Source organism: Carlito syrichta, unplaced genomic scaffold, assembly GCF_000164805.1.
Source record: "Carlito syrichta isolate Samal-C Ts95f unplaced genomic scaffold, Tarsius_syrichta-2.0.1 Scaffold304793, whole genome shotgun sequence".
Lineage (NCBI taxonomy): Eukaryota > Metazoa > Chordata > Mammalia > Primates > Tarsiidae > Carlito > Carlito syrichta.
In genome coordinates, this window is record NW_007248889.1 from 64,743 (window position 1) to 81,647 (window position 16,905).

General features: G+C 36.7%; 1 protein-coding gene across 1 annotated transcript in view; it reads right to left on the bottom strand.

Annotated features, from left to right (window-relative positions):
• LOC103263296 (UDP-glucose:glycoprotein glucosyltransferase 2-like) overlaps positions 1-16,905 on the bottom strand; it is a gene marked incomplete at its 5' end in the record, with an annotated part of 84,197 nt that overhangs the window by 26,619 nt on the left and 40,673 nt on the right. Inside the window, 5 exons of the mRNA XM_008060983.1 lie at positions 2,307-2,489; positions 6,297-6,381; positions 7,225-7,320; positions 10,342-10,424; positions 14,667-14,751. Of these exons, the coding sequence (XP_008059174.1) occupies positions 2,307-2,489; positions 6,297-6,381; positions 7,225-7,320; positions 10,342-10,424; positions 14,667-14,751 (532 nt within the window). The remainder of the gene's footprint in view (positions 1-2,306; positions 2,490-6,296; positions 6,382-7,224; positions 7,321-10,341; positions 10,425-14,666; positions 14,752-16,905) is intronic.

The following is a 16,905-nucleotide window of genomic DNA, read 5'->3' on the forward strand; positions in this document are numbered from 1 at the left end:
AAATTTACTAAATTTTTTTTTTTTTAGTTGAGTCACTCTGTCATCCAGGCTGGAGTGCTGTGGCACACTCACGGCCACCTTAGCGTCGATCTGCTGGACTCAGATGATCCTTCCGCTTCAGCCTTCCAAGTAACTGGAACTACAGGTGTGTGCTATCATGCCCAGCTAATTTTTTATTTATTGTAGAGACGACATCTTGCCAAGGTGCCCAGGCTGGTCTCAAACCTACAGTCGCAAGCAATCCATTCGCCTCGGCCTCCCAAAGTGCTGGAATTACAGGCTGAGCCACCGAACCCAGCCAATTTACTAAATTTTAATTTTTTCCCTCTTGCCCTTAGAGATTAAAATAAAGCTAAAATTTGTATTCAAGTGTGTATCGAAAGTGGTCTTACTCATCAGTAAGACTATTTTGTTACATCATTTCTAAGCAACATATTTTATACAACATATATTTGGAAAAGGGGTTGGATATTACACAAGTGCACAGCCCTTAGTTTCTCAAATATGAATAATTTTTTTTAATGTACTCTGTGGCTCAAACTGGAGTGCAGTGGAAGCATTAATGCTACTGTAGCCTTGACCTGCTGGGCTCAACTAATCCTTCTGCCTCAGCCTTCCAAGTAGCTGGACTACAGGTGTGTGCCACCAGGCTCAGCTAATTTTTTTTTTTTTTTTGAGTTGGAGTCTCACTCTGTCACCCAGACTGCAGTGCAGTGGCACACTCCTGGCCACCGCAGCCTTGACCTATTGGGCTCAGGCGATCCTTCTGCCTCAGCCTTCCAAGCAGCTGGAACTACTTGGCGTGAGCTACCATGCCCAGTTAATACACTCAGCTAATTAAAAAAATTTTTTTGTAGAGACAAGGTCTCGCCATGTTGCCCAGGCTGGTCTTGAACTCCTGGGCTCAGACAATTCTTTCACTTCTGCCTCCCAAAGTGCTAGGATTACAGATGTAAACCACCATGCTTGGCCTGAATTAATAAATTTTATGACAAATCTCCATTATTGTATATTGGCAAATATTAGTTTAAATCATAAAGAAACACCTCTTTATTCTAAATAATTTTAATTTATAAAGAAACACTATTCTAAATAACTTTAATAAATTAGTATTATGCTTTATTTTTTACAGATTCAATAGTGTATACATGATGGGGTAAGGTAGAAGAAATTATATGAGACAGTATGTTTGGAAATGCTTACTTCATCATCTATATCGGCCTATTTTCTTAGTTTTTATCATAATGGTTCATAGTTATCAAATTGGAAATAATAAAAAACAGAAATAGCATTTAGAATGTAAGCAAATTCTAATATGGGACATGATATTTTTTGTCCTGTATATATAAATTTCAACTCATGCATTTAATTTAAAATACATTTTTATTTACATATTACTGTTCGTAGATATTCTTCAAAGAGTTTTTTCCACCAATGATTATTTTTTAAAAAAGGAAATTATGTACATTTATTTATTTTTTGAGTTGGAGTCTCAATCTGTCGTCTAGGCTGGAGTGCAGTGGCATGCTGCTTACGGCCACAGCAGCCTCGATCTGCTGGGCTAAGGCAATCCTTCCACCTAAGCCTTCTAAGTAAATGGAACCACTATACCTGGCTAATTTTTTTGATTTATTGTAGAGACGAGGTCTTGTAAAGATGCCCAGGTTGGTCTTGAACCCCTGAACTCAGGCAATCTTCTCGCCTCAGCCTCCCAAAATGCTGGGACTGCAGGTGTGAGCCACCACACATGGCTTCCACCAATGATTACAAAGGCAATGCAAGGCAGGAAAAGAAAAAGGAATACTTTTTGGACATATATATTTTGAACATGTTTTTTCTTAAGTGTTAGAGTAATGAGAATTTGGCTATTGGCTGAATGCTAAAGACCATCATTGAAGGTGGAATGGTAAGAACTATATGTAACTGCTAACTTTTTCAGCAAGAACAGTTAATTTTAAACAAATCAGGTCATATTCATGGCAACCTATGTTACTGATCTTATTATGACTAACATAAGTATTAGTTTTACTCTTAATTCCCAAACTTAAAAACTTCTACTTCAGAGATTAAACTTCCACATCCTAAATAATAAATGATAGTTCTTAAAATACCTTCAATTTTCCCCTGGTATTCTGACAGTTTTTTTGTTTTTTTTTTAAAGGTACTTTGCTCATATATCACTATCATGTCATATGTAGCACATCAATAAAGATAATCTACACAAGCAATGTAAATTAATTCCTTATATTAAGACAGAAGTGTAAAAGTGTTTGAATACCATGAAAAACAACAGTGAGTCTTATTACCTGGTCAGCATCAACAAAAATGATTTTGTCCACTGCTAATGGAAAAAGGACATCAAGAAAAAGAATTTTGTAACCCCAAATAATCCTTTGTTTTTCAGTCTGTTGATGAAGCCAATGGGGCCATTTATATTGAACTAGTTCATATTGGAATCCATATTCCTTAGCCATGTGAGGAATTACTTCCTAAAAACATATATACACACATACAGAATCAAATAATACATTCAGGGAAGAAAAAGCAGTTTTGTTTTAGGAAAAAAATTAACATTTAAAAAGAGAGTTTACTATAAATTGTTATACACTGACTGATGAAATGTCTAAATACTACTTCTAAAACATACCTATTAAGGAGAAATATGAAAATGCTGACCAACATAAAAACACAAGTACAAATAAACCTGCATTATTTAATGTCATTTAAATAAGTGTAGTATACTAACTAGCAAGCTTATTAACAAAGATACATGTTCCCATAATTTTATTACTAATGCTTGACTTGAGAAAACTTGACTCTAGAAAAAAAAAGTCTCTGGATCCCTTCCATATGATCCAGCAATTCCCCTGTTGGGAATATACCTAGAAGAACGCAAATCATTCTACAAAAAAGATAGCAGCACACGCATGTTTGTTGCAACTCTATTAACAATAGCAAAAACATGGAACCAACCATGCTGCCCACTGAAGCTGGCCTGGATTTTTAAAATGTGGTAAATATACACAATGGAATATTATGCAGTCATAAAGAAAGACAAACATATGGACTTCGCAGCAACTTGGATGGATTTAGAGTTGATCATACTCAGTGATCTATCACAGAAACAAAGGACAGAGTACCATATGTTTTCACTCATAAGCGGACCTTGAACAATTATAATACCATAAGAAAGGGATTGGCAGTAGTGGGAAACTGCTAGGGGAGGGAGGAGCACGCCTCATCAACATGAGTACCTGCATAATCATCATTTGTATACCTAACCCTGAATTGTACCCCACATCTTTAGAATAAAAATAAATAAATAGAACATACTGATTTCATATGCTAAAAAAAAAAAAAACACCTGTGTTTCAACAACTATGTATCAACCAGCTTATGATCAGAGATGCAAAGCTGAAGAGGGAGTACAAAAAACAAAATCAGCTGTAAATTGATGCAGGCATTTCCTTTTAGAGATAAATGACTATTTAATTCAAGGATTAAAAACACAAGGTAGTTATTGTGACTCAGTGTCTTATAGAATTAGAAGCAGCTTATTCTCTGTTTAAACCAGAAGCAGTTAAGGAAATATACTGTTGGCTAAGTTGGGTCCAAGAGCCCAAAAATTGGGAAGAAAGACAGTAAAGGAGTAGGGAAACAGGGTTAGCAAATACAGGATTTTGCTTTGCCGCCGTCAGTTTTTATTTGTAACTAGTTGCTGGTTATATGCTTGGTTTAATTTTTTTATCTGTTTTTGCAAGAACAAAGTAGACTTAAAATACGTTTTTAAAATGTAAGCCTTAATTTTATTTGTGATTTGGAATGTTGAAATTATGACAAGAACATCTGCTGGCCTCATGGTTTTGGTTTAAAATAAAACAAAACAGTAGAAAAAATTACAAAATTTTTTTCTTTATTCATCAAATGCATGAAAAATATTCACTGAACATAAACTATGTGCTAGGCATTATTGTAGGACCTAGGGATATATCAGTGAACAAAATAAATACAAATTATGGCTTCATGAGGCTTATATTTTAGAGGTGGTAGGCAGAAAATAAAGAAATTTTTAAGTTATCTATACAAAATAATGATATGAAGAAAGATAAAATGGGAAAGGAACAAGAAGAGGAGACTATAGTTTGCATACTGTGGTCAGAAAAGGATAATTCCTAAGTAAGTGTGATTTTAGCAAATATTTGAAGGAAGAGAGGAGGTATCTTTTCAAGGTTGGAGGGTACAGATCTAGAGTGCTAGCAACTTCTCTATCTGGCTGCTGGGGTTACACGGGTGTTTAAAGTTTGTAAAAATTCATCCAAGCTACACTTTATAACCTGCATTCCTTTCAGTGCATATGTTATATTTTACTAAAAAGTTTTCAAAGAACTTTGAAGGAAAGAAACAAATTGCAAAAAAGAGGGAAAATACTACTTTAGATGTGTTATGACTTTTGGCCCATGTAGTGGAACAAGACCTTTTTTTTTTTCCCGGTGATCCTTCCACCTCAGCTGGAACTACAGGCACACCTTACTAGGCCCAGATAATTTTTTATTTACTGTAGAGATAAGGTTTTACCAAGTTGCCTAGGCTGGCCTTGAACTTGAGGGCTCAGGCAATCCAGTTGCCTTGGCCTCCCACCGAGCCGGGCCAACAAGACTTTTTTATCCAGACATAGCACTACTTTTCTGGTGAATAATATCCTTTCCTGCTAAGAGAATCTTTAGGCTGTATTATCTCAGCTTAGATTGGGTTAAAGACTCACTTATGCAAGCTTTGGCTAGCAGGATAACATGCTAGAATTTTAGAAACAAAATAATATACTTTCTTATCTATAGTTATGGGTTACTTTTCAGGTTTTTTTCCACTGTCAACGAACACAGGAGGAGGAGGCACTATTGGTGGCATGGGACAAATGGCTATTATATAAGGGTTAAGCACCTGGGCTTTGAGATTGGAATGCTTGGGTTCAAGCCTCAGCTATGTTCCTGATTAGTTGTTTTATCGACCTTCTGTGTTATAAAGGATGAATCTTGTTCAAAGAAAGGTGTGGCCCTTTGGGATTTATAATGAGGATTTGGGGCCATAAGGTGCCTGCTCACCCTCTAGAGGGGCCAGAGGCTAAGGTCTACACACCTGATCCCCAATACAAACTCTGAACCAACACTTGAGTGAGCTTCCTTGGTTGGCAATACTCCCTGAGGACGGTCACACACAGTTGCTGGAAGAAATAAGTGCTATCCGCATGACAACAGAGGGAGAGGGCAGCTGGTGCCTTTGCATCAGATCTCCCTTGAACCTCACCCTATGTGCCTCTTCCTTTTGCTGGTTTTACTGGCATTCTTCGGGTGTAATAGACTGTTACTGTGAGTATGACTACTTTTCAAGTTCTGCGGGTCTTTCTAGTAAACAATTGAACCTAACAGCAGCCTTAGGCACTGCTCAACCGTGCAGGTCAGTCATGCAATTTCTGAGTCTTGGTTTTCTTACCACATGGGATTGTTAGGAAACATAATTAAGTAATGTTGGTAAATTACTTGGCAATGTGCCTGGAAATATTAAGGAATAAAAGCATAACTGGCTACTTTTATTTCTGTTTTTTGCACTGCTTTTGGTCTAGGGGAAAAAAAAGAACTCCTTTGAAATGCTGTTCATTGACACCATAAATTTAATGAATCTTATTGCAGTGAGAACAGGAAGAAACAGAGTAAGTACACTTTGTAGCAGGAATGTAGGGCTGAGTACAGTGTAACAGATGCTGGCCACCTGAACACTTCTAAACATAAAGTGTCTTAGACACTGGTGCCCAGATATCTGATCACAGCAAGCAATGCACTACACACAGACTGAAGAGCTTTTTTGTGCTCAGTACTAGAAAACTGTTGTCTATAGTACAGATTTTGCATTTTCTTGATAGTACTACTGTTACTGCCTATCTTTGTAAAATATAATGGAATTTGGTTCTTTTAACTGGAAATCTACATATATTTACACTGTCATAGTTTTTTATTCATTATCATGAAAAACTACTAAATATTCTGATTTTGATTTTACATAAAAATATACTATTATCTTTTTCCTTTAAATACGTCTTTAAGTAAAAACTGCACACAATTTTTCTTAAGCTAGATAAAAAATACCGAATACCAAAAGTTTTAAAATTTATTAAAAATACTAAATTGAGAAAATATGCATTTCAAAAGGCAAATTCTGAAAAAAGAAATGTCATAAACTTATAATAACACAAAGAATTGACCATTCAAACATTAAATGCCCTATAAAAAGAGTTATGTACTTACTTTAAATGTTGGTGAGAGATAATTTTTTAGAAACCAGAATTTCACTGGTGTTTTGGTGTTACGTAAAACAGAAAGCATCATAATCCTGCATAAAAGAACATTAAACTCAATGTAAGCTAACATTAACTTATTAAAAGTAACTTTACATTACTTTTAAAAGATACTACTACTTAAAATATCTTTTAAAAGATACAAATGTATCTAAAGTTCCATTTAAAAATATCAGTGCTGTAATTTAAGCATTTTGGGGGCATTTTCTGTGATCCTTCTATAGAAACTGTTAAAAAATAGCCCTTTGAACTTTGTAAATATGCTTTTCTCCTCTCATCCTTCTCCTTTTTATAAAACAAAGTATGATTTTAAAGAACAATTTACATACTATGTATATTTTTACTTATCTATCATTTACACAACCTGTCTATATTCTAGGCTAAAAGAAAAACCAGTACGTAATTGGCTATGGTGGCTCACACCTGTAATCCCAGCACTTTGGAAGGCCGAGATGGAAGGATCACCTAAAGCCAGGAGTTCAAGACCAGCCTAGGCAACAGAGCAAACCCTCATCTCTACAAAAAAAAAAAAAAAAAGCCAGGTGTAGTGGCACATGTTTGTAGTCCCAGCTACTCAGGATAGAGCAGTATATTCTTTGTTACTATTTAGGTAAAAAAAGGAATTTAAAAACAGAAAAATATATATTTGTACATTATGTGTGTGTGTGTGCGTGTGTATCAAAGACATATAGATATGTATCTTTGACAGGCTATACAAATAATACTATTGGCTTCCTGTGTGAAGAGAGGAACTAAGTTATCAAGGAAAGAGAGGTGGCAGTTTTTTTTCACTGTACATTCTTTTATTCTTTTTTGAACTTTGAACCATGTAATGTATTATTATTCTTTCAACATATTAAATTAAAAAATATACCTACCTTAAAAATCGTTCGTATAAAAGGCCAGAAGCAACTGAAAAAATGTTTAGGACATCTTTTTCCTTTTTGTCTTCTTCATGCAACCTCAGTGTGAAACTTGGAATAAAATAGTAATTGACAGTTCCTTAATATACACCTGCACCCTTTATATGCTTTGATAAAATATTAAATTTGATAAACAATAAAAATAGAAACACCTTTCAAAATGAATGACTATTAAACGGTAAATAAGCTTTTGTGTAGAAATTATGAATTAAAATGTGACAATATCATTCAAAGTTTAAAAAATTATAACATGGAATATAATTATATTATTCCTAGGTTAATGAGGTAATACCCTTGAATCTTTGTGAGTTGCCAAAAGTTGTTTGGAAAACAAAGAATGAATTATAGCCTGCTATGGCCGTATGTAGTGCATCGAAACTTTCAATAGGCTAGTAATGCAGAAACAGAATGTAGATGTGTGTAATTATGGCACAGTAGTAATCAATGTGGCAATAGGGTAGGTGTGGGAGTGCTGCTGATGGAGCTCCCCCAGGCAAAAATACTTTAAAAACTGCCTACAATTTAGAGTTCCTCTGACTAAGTGTATTATCCAATCCATGTGGACTATGATCTTGTACTCTAGGTGACCTCCACAAGGAGCAAACCCAGCACCAGGGAGCCATGTCCAACCACTGGCTTACAACACGGCAGCTTGATCTGGACCTGGCTATCATTTTCATTACCTTTTGGATCCAGATCAGGCCCATTACATTTTAGTATAGGCTCTCCTCATATATAAAAATAACTAGTCGGGCTCGGTGGCTCTGCCTGTAATCCCGCACCTTTGGGAGGCTGAGGTGAATGGATTGCCTGAGCCTGCAGGTTCGAGACCCGCCTGGGCAGCGAGACCTCATCTCTACAATAAATCAAAAAATCAGCCGGGTGTGGTAGCGCATGCCTGTAATTCCGGCTACTTGGAAGGCTGAGGCGGAAGGATCGCCGGAGCTCAGCAGGTCGAGGCTGCAGTGGCCAGGAGCAGCCACTGCACTCCAGTCTGGGCGACAGAGTGAGACTCCAACTCAAAAAAAAAACTGAATCTTTTATTTGTGGCATTCATAATATACAGTTTTCTCTTCTTATTCTTCCTATTTTAAAAACTTTATTTAATTAAAAATCTCATTTTTATATAAACAAATACTGAGAATGACTAAAATTTGGTAAACCAAATAACCTACAATCTTTGTGGAAGGTATTTTGCCAAATATACACTGTTACAACATAAGTATTTTTCACATCTTTTATTGTAATCCCCTAAATAAGAAAAGCCAAGTGACAAGAAAAAAAAATCACTCTAAATTAGGACTAAAATTAAGATTTAAAAAGTGAAAGTATTATAAGATACACAACAGTATGTATTTAGAGCAGCTAACATCCCCCCAAACCTACCATCTCTCTTTCTAACAAAGCACTATTTTGTTTTTGGTGTCCTTTGTGTAGCTTGTGGCTATACCACAGTTTCTTTATTCGTTCTTGTCTCTATTCTCTGGTTTTAATGAAAGCTCTTAAAATCACCCAGATTCTGCTTCATTACTCCCTGTCAAACAAACCTACCTTCTAATTCATCATAAAATGAGTGGGGTTGATCCTTTATCAATGCAGTAGGTTCAATGCACATTCAAATACTGCCACAGTAACCACGATTCTTCTTACCAATCAAGGAGTCAAATATAGAAAAAGGGGCCTAAGTTGAGCAAAACTCAAAATGATGAAAGTGCTTCTGACTGGAATAACAAAATATGTTTAGGCTGTTGAATCTATTTGGACTAATTTTTTTTTTTTTTTTTGAGTTGGAGTCTCACTCTGTTGCCCAGACTGGAGTGCAGTGGCCGCTCCCAGCCACCGCAGCCTTGACCTGCTGGGCTCCGGCGATCCTTCGGCCTCAGCCTTCCAAGTAGCTGGAACTACAGGCGCACACTACCACACCCGGCTAATTTTTTATTTACTGTAGAGATGAGGTCTCGCCAAGTTGCCCAGGTGGGTCTCGAACCTGCGGGTTCAGGCAATTCACTCACTTCAGCCTCCCAAAGGCGTGGGATTACAGGCTGAGCCACCGAGCCCAGCTTGGACTAATGTTTCTATGTTTTATCTTTGGTCAAAATGACCAATGGTCTGCCATCATAATTCAAATTGAGTTCAAATCTCTAATATGGACTTTCAACATTATCTACAATGTGGATCTATAGCAGGCAGCTTTTGTTTTTGCTTGCCTAACATTCCTTTCTCTTCTAGTAATGACAACCTAGTATTTGGGGGGAAACCATTCTTCCTTCCACTTCATCTCAGAGCTTTAAGAGGAACAGGCCTTCCCAACAGCTCTAGAAGTAGGCATAAAACCCCAGCTTGGTCAATCAGAATCACAGTGATTAGTTCAGTTGGGGAATATAGCTACAGTTAAACCAATGAGTCAGCCTTGCAACTTTTGCTGGTACTTTTTTGGCAAGAGGTCACTTCTTCCCACTGGAGACAGTAAACTTTTACTTATAAAAGCCTGTCTGAAAATGAAGGAGGCACACAAATAGCAGGACCAAGAGATGGAGAAAGTTTCTAAACATCACCCAAATGCCCAATGCCAGGTCTACTCCTGGATTCTTTAGATATGTGAGCCAATATATTCCTTTTTTGACTAACAGTGTAACTAATATAGGTCCCAATATAACTTATAGATTCCCTAATATATTTAATGTTGTAGATAAGCCGAGTTACTTCCTGTTCTTTGAGGAACACACCCAATCTTTTGCCTTCATGGAACCAGGTTCCTTCACTCTATCTCCAACTTTTGAAATCCTGTCTGTCCTTTAAAACACATCTTAGCCACACACTTATCCAAGGAGTGTATCCTGGGGTTCTTCCTAAAGGAATGTATCTTTTTCTCCTCTGGTTTGCACAGTGCTTTATTTTCAGTTGTTTTGCCTCTTGATGTCTATCTTGTATGCAGTAGCAACATTATGTATCTATCTTATTCCTCTTAGATTCCAGAATCTGTGCTTTATTTGAATTTCACCATCTACAGGGTTTCCACATATTAGACTCCTGGATCAAACTGGTTATGCTGAAATATTCATTAGTAATTACCTTTTAATGGAATCCCATATCCCTTTTCTTTCATCTTTATCGGAAAGGATATCTTCCTTAATTTTGTCTGGTTTTTTGTGCACCTACATAGGCATGGTAAAGTAAAATTTTAGAATTCTGCAGCTTTAAATAAATATTATGCCGCATGATTAGCAACTAAGACACGATGGGCAAGACTCCCCTTGGAAATCTAAGATAGATAGTTGCTGTCTAAAGTATCTTAGCACAACAGTATTTTAGACACAATCTGATCTTTAACCATCAATTAAACCTCTTTGTTTAGTTTTTTTGGTGGTTAACTCCATATTGTTAAATAACGTACTTTCACTTGTGTTTACTGATTTACCAACTTTAGAAATTATCTATTACTATCTCTGGATTCACAGAGTTTAGACATTATTCACACTTTGTGATGACAGATGAGTATCAGTCTTCCTTTCTCCTCTTTGTCTGGAAGTTTTGGAAGTAATATCTTTATTCTCAGTTCTTCTCTAGGGTATTTCTGTAACTTTAAATAAAATTTATTCTGACTATCGCAACAGTTTTTCTTGTATACTCTGTTTATAAGGATACTAATATCTCTACTGTTTTCCTCCACCTCCCATCTTATAATACTTAAACCTTTACTTCAGCATTTGTAAATATAGGTAATATTTACATTTAGTTCTGTAAATAAATTTGTATCTTTTGCATTTTGCTATGATGACCCTAAAACTTGAAAATCAGTTAATAGTACTTATTATGACAGTGTAAATACTAAGCACTGAGGAGTCTGAAAGGCTACTAAAATTGTATTTCCTCTGTACAGTTGCAGTGATATGACCACTGTCATTCATAGGAGATTCTTGCCAGTTCAAATGAATTTTTATTTCCTACATTTCACCAATAGAGAAATGTCTGTTCTTGGAATTTGATTGTCTTTTTTCTTGTGGAGGAGATACACAGAAGAAGTTACGTCTTCTTTACCACAGATCTAATATTTTCCAGCTTATTACACATGTTACCTAATTTCTTTTCATTGGTTTACAAATTAGTTTAACAATTTCTTGAACTACCCATCTTCTTGCTCGGTCTTTATTCTCATTGTGCTGGCAAACATCTTCAAGAAGGGGTATGAAAAATAGTTTTTCTAAATGTTCACACTTCACAACTTAGCTATTTTTGCCTTTACATTTGTTTGAAAATTGGGTTCGACACAGAATCTTAGGTTCAAAATAATTTTCCTCAGAATACTCAGAAAAAAAATTCAAAATAATTTTCCTCAGAAACATGTGTAATAAGCCTCAAAGGCTTTGTTTTGCTGTCTTTTAACATCTGCATATTTTGAAATTTAACAGCTTGATGCTACTGTGTCAATTCTATTGCAATGACCTGACTTTTCTCCTTATTTGTTAATAGGAGCTTCTGTAGGCCATTTTCACTCATCCTACTTGGTAATTTGTGGGCTTTTTTAACATATAGATTCTTCTCTCTCTTTAGCTATAGAACACCTTCCCTCCTCCATTTTCTCTCTTCTTTTTTTCTGGAATTCCTTTTAGTTGGCTACTGGAGTTCACGGGCTGATCCTTTATGTTCTTTGCTTCTCCCTTTTTCCTGTTTTTTTTTTTTTTTTTTTTTTTGCTGTAATTCTGAGAGATGGATGGTTAGGAGAGAAAACTGTGCTATTAGCAAAGATGTAGATATGGTTAGGCCATAGACTATTTGTAATTGGTATTTTTCATCAATTCAAATATTCTTTCTTTCATCATGTCTAGAACTCCATTTACTTTTAATTGTTCAGCAAATACTCATACATTGCTTTATCTATCCCCATAATAGTCCTACAAGGTAGGTTCTATTGTTAACCTCATTTAACAGACGAGGAAAATAAGACAGAAAGAGGTTACGTAATCTGCCAAGGCCACACAGCTAGTGGCTAGCAGAGTCAACTTTAACTCCTCTTCTAATATCTTACTCTTTTTTTTTTTTTGAGTTGAAGCCTCACTCTGTCGCCCAGACTGGAGTGCAGTGGCCGCTCCCGGCCACCACAGCCTCGACCTGCTGGGCTCTGGCGATCCTTCTGCCTCAGCCTTCCAAGTAGCTGGAACTACAGGAGCGTGCTACCACGCCCGGCTGATTTTGATTTATTGCAGAGATGAGGTCGCGCCTGCCCAGGCAGGTCTTGAACCCACGGGCTCAGGCAATCCACTCACCTCAGCCTCCCAAAGGTGCAGGATTACAGGCTGAGCCACCGAGCCGGGCTATCTTACTCGTTTTAACACTATTCTCTATGTCTCTTATGTTCTCTGCTATATTTACCTTTTTTTCCTGTCTCTGTTGTTTTGGAATACTTTTCCTAGCCTACCATACAGCTCGATAATTCTCTCTGAAGGCAAGTAAAAGTCATCCACTGAATTAATTTTTTTATTTTTATTTTTTTTGAGACAGGGTCTCATTCTGTCACCCATGCTGGAATGCAGTGGCATGATCCTGGTTCACTGCAGCATCGACCTCAGGAACTCCAGTGATTCACCCGTCTCAGCCTCCCAAGTATCTGGGACTACAGGCATGCATCATTACACCCAGTCAAATTTTTTAATTAATTAATTAATTAATTTGTAGAAATGAGGTCCTGCTATGTTGCCCTGGCTGGTCTTGAACTCCAGGGCTCAAGCAATTCTCCTGCCTCAGCATGCCAAAGGGCTGGGATTACAGGTGTGAGACACTGTAATATTTTCTTATTTTAGAGTTGTGGGGTACATGTGAGGATTTACTACATAAGTAAATTGCATGCAGGATCTTCTTTCTTAAAATAAAGATTTTAATTTAATTTTTTGTTTACATAGAGATAGGGTCTCACTATATTGCCCAGGTTGGTGTTGAATTCCTAGTTTCAAGCAATCCTCCCACCTTGGCCTCCCCAAATACCGGGATTATAGGTGTGAGCTACCACACCTGTCCACCTGAAATTATTTTCAAGTCTGTCATTTAGATAGTCAGAATAAGCACAGTTGTTTTAGAGTCTGTGCCAACAATTCTAATATACAAAGTGTGTCTTTTCAGTTGTTTCCGCTGGTTTTCTTTGTGTATTTGGTTATCTTTGACCATGTACTGGCCTCTGTACTTGAAAAATGTGATTTGCAACTTAGGCAACTACAATCTTATTCCAGAAATTTATGGATACTTCTTCTAAATACCTATGAATCTGGAGCTACTTTAGTACCAATTCAAGGTTTATTTTTCCCTGGTATACTTGTGAGTGACATAAATTTGGACTAGAAGACTAAGAGATAATTTACTGTTTCATTTTTACCCTGAAGATACAGTCAGCTTACTGTAGAGGGCATCTTCTAATAGATTATCCACATTATGTGGGCCCTGAGTTTTAATTTCTGTGCCCGTAACCCAGCAAATTAAATCAAAATAATAGCTCAAGTGTGCCAGAATAGACAAATTGTTTCCAGGGCAACAGCAATTTTCCTGGGCCAAGAGAACGTTCTGTGCTTGTTTACTTCACTAGGCTCTTATTTTCCCTTTAATTCTGGCTTCTGTTTCCTTATTATTTTTATTACTTCGTTATGGTAAGCTCGTAGTTGCTTTTTAAGATTTTCAGAGAACATTTTATACAACATATTTACTAGTTTTAAGCAGGAGGGTTTGCCCAAAAGAATGACATCTGCCATCATTAATGACTCAACTTCTCTCCCTCTTTGGGGAAAGAAACATTACTTTCTTTTTAGGACTAACTTTTCAACTGGTGTTCTTGGTCTCATCTCTAGAGTCAAATCTGTAATATTATCTGGAAATAAATATGATATAGTTGATATTTCATAAACTAAAAAAAAGTTCCTTCTGTCCTTCTGCTTTCTCTTCATAAGCTTATTAATCCTCTTCCTTCTTTTACTGCCAGAATTCAAATACAACATTCTAGGTAGTAAAACTATAAAATTAGCCAGGCTCAGTGGCTCAGCCTATAATCCCACACCTTTGGGAGGCTGAGGTGAGTGGATTACCTGAGCCCACGGGTTCGAGACCCGCCTGGGCAGGCGAGACCTCATCTCTACAATAAATAAAAAAATTAGCCGGGCGTGGTAGCACGTGCCTATAGTTCCAGCTACTTGGAAGGCTGAGGCAGAAGGATCGCCGGGGCCCAGCAGGTCGAGGATGCGGTGGCCGGGAGTGGCCACTGCACTCTAGTCTGGGCGACAGTGAGACTCCAACTCAAAAACAAAACAAAACAAAACAAAACACTATAAAATTAGTTGCAAAATAAAATTAATCAGTTAAAAACATATAATAATTCATAATATTAAGAACAAAGGCTATAAAAGATCTGCCCCACATACTTGTACTTCCAGTATATTGCTTTTGAAGCTGTTTAATACAACAATGACATGTTGTAGGTCTGGTTGAGAATCCGTTCCTTCATGCCTAAAAAGAGAAAAACATGTCTATAATTAACTCACGAATAGACTTACTTATAATTATTATGGTATAAATAACAGGATAAACTCATTTTGCAATAAATGTAAATACAGTATCACTTCCATATATATCATATTTGCTGTTTCTATTGTCAATTCATATACACAATATATTTTTCAGATTATCCAGTAAATTTTAACTCAATACAAATTAAAATTGTACAAAAGTAACTCATTAAATTCACCACTGCCTGGTAACTCAGAAAGTTCAAATTGTTGCTTATTTTTGCTTTTGTATACTGAGGCGATCACAAAACTCATATCTTCCACTGATTTATTGCAGTGATAATTAAAATGTGAAACACTGTCTAGACTTCAAAGTAAGTTGTTTATATATCAAAGTTGTTTATATATACACTATCCAACAAGTTTTCCATAACCACCAACCATTTTCAAATGCCCAAATCTGAAGTGTATTGTTAAACCAATGAGACTCAAAATGTGCCTATGATGTCCATCTGCATTATTTTAATGTTTCTATTTTATATTACATATAATGCAGTTGTTGCTCTAATTTTCAAAATCGCTTAAACATATCAAATATGACAGTTGTGTTGAATAATTGCTTTTTGATACTATTCACACTATGGAATAAGAAAATTCTGTAATAAACATATAATAAAATTGAACTGTCAAAGAGGAAGTAACCAAATGTGAAATCAGTAGCAACTTCTGAGTTCAATCATACTTATATACTTCAACATTTTTCTAAAATGGACACCAGGAGATTCTAGCATTAAGACGACTACCTCAAACCTAGAGTCTCTCTTACTCCCAATTCCTAACCTGAAGTGGCTAAACCAAAGTAGAATGCAGACCTCTGTCCAACAACTGTACCACTAGAAAATAGAAAGAGTTCCAATTTATATAGTAAAAATGTCAAATTGCTTTAAAACTTTCAAGTGCTTGTAGTTAAAAACATTGCTCAAGGGCACTGGCAACTTTAGCCATTCAATCCACTGTCCACTGGGACCAGGGAAGAGTCAGCTAGAACAGCATTACAGACGTTCTAAAGCAGACCTCCCTTGTGGTAGAAGTATTAATAATAGTGAAGATGAGCTCTTATTTCAGGGACTACAACCATCTTTTGAGGAGGGTAAAATTATTACTCTGTATTCAAAACGAGCCTAAGGTAATCTGGTTCTTCACCAATACCCTATCAGCCCTTTATCAACAATGCTACTGGGTGTGGTGGCTCATGCCTGAAACCCTAGCACTTTGGGAGGCAGAGGCGAGAGGATTGCCTGAGCCCACAGGTTCGAGACCAGCCTTGGCAACATGGTGAGACCTCGTCTCTACAATAAATCAAAAAATTAGATGGGGTGGCATGGTGGCACACACCTGTAGTTCCAGTTACTTGGAAGGCTGAGGCAGAAGGATCACCTGAACCCAACTGTCGAGGCTGCAGTGGCTGTGAATGTGCCACTACACTCCAGAGTGAGATTCTGACTTAAAAAACAAAAACAAAAAAAAAGAACAATGCTAAGCGACTAAAACCCCTGAGTGGGACTTCCCTCAAAAAACAGAATGATGGCAGACCCTTTATAGTATAGGCATCCCCCACTTGGTAAGTGTTCCAGGAACCCATCAGCATCAGTGTACTACCTAGTGTTGTTGTGAGAGACTGTGTTCAACTTCAATGACTTTTTTTCTTTTGAGATTCTTTCAATGCATTCACCCATTTCTTGATGAGCGATTATGAGCACACCTGCCCAAACCATGCTGAGTATTCAACAGTTTTTGACCAAAAAACGGCAAGATGCCCATGCCCCACCCTCTCTATTCACCTGATCTTGTCCCCGAGTGACTTTTTTTGTTTCCTCTGAAGAAAAGAGTCCTCAAAGGGAAACATCTTGCCAATGTGGAAGACATGAAACAAAAAATTGGCAGAAACACTGGCATGAAAATTGACAAGTTCAAAACTCTTTTGAGCAGTGAAAAAAGCATCTCAATAGGCTCATTACATCAAATGGAGAGTGCTTTGAAAGTGATCGAAGTTTAAACATGTAAGAACACACACACAACTTTTTATTAATAAATTTTGGGTTGTTTTTGGTCCTCCTCATATATGAGGAAAATTAACAGCTTAAATGAAAGGAGC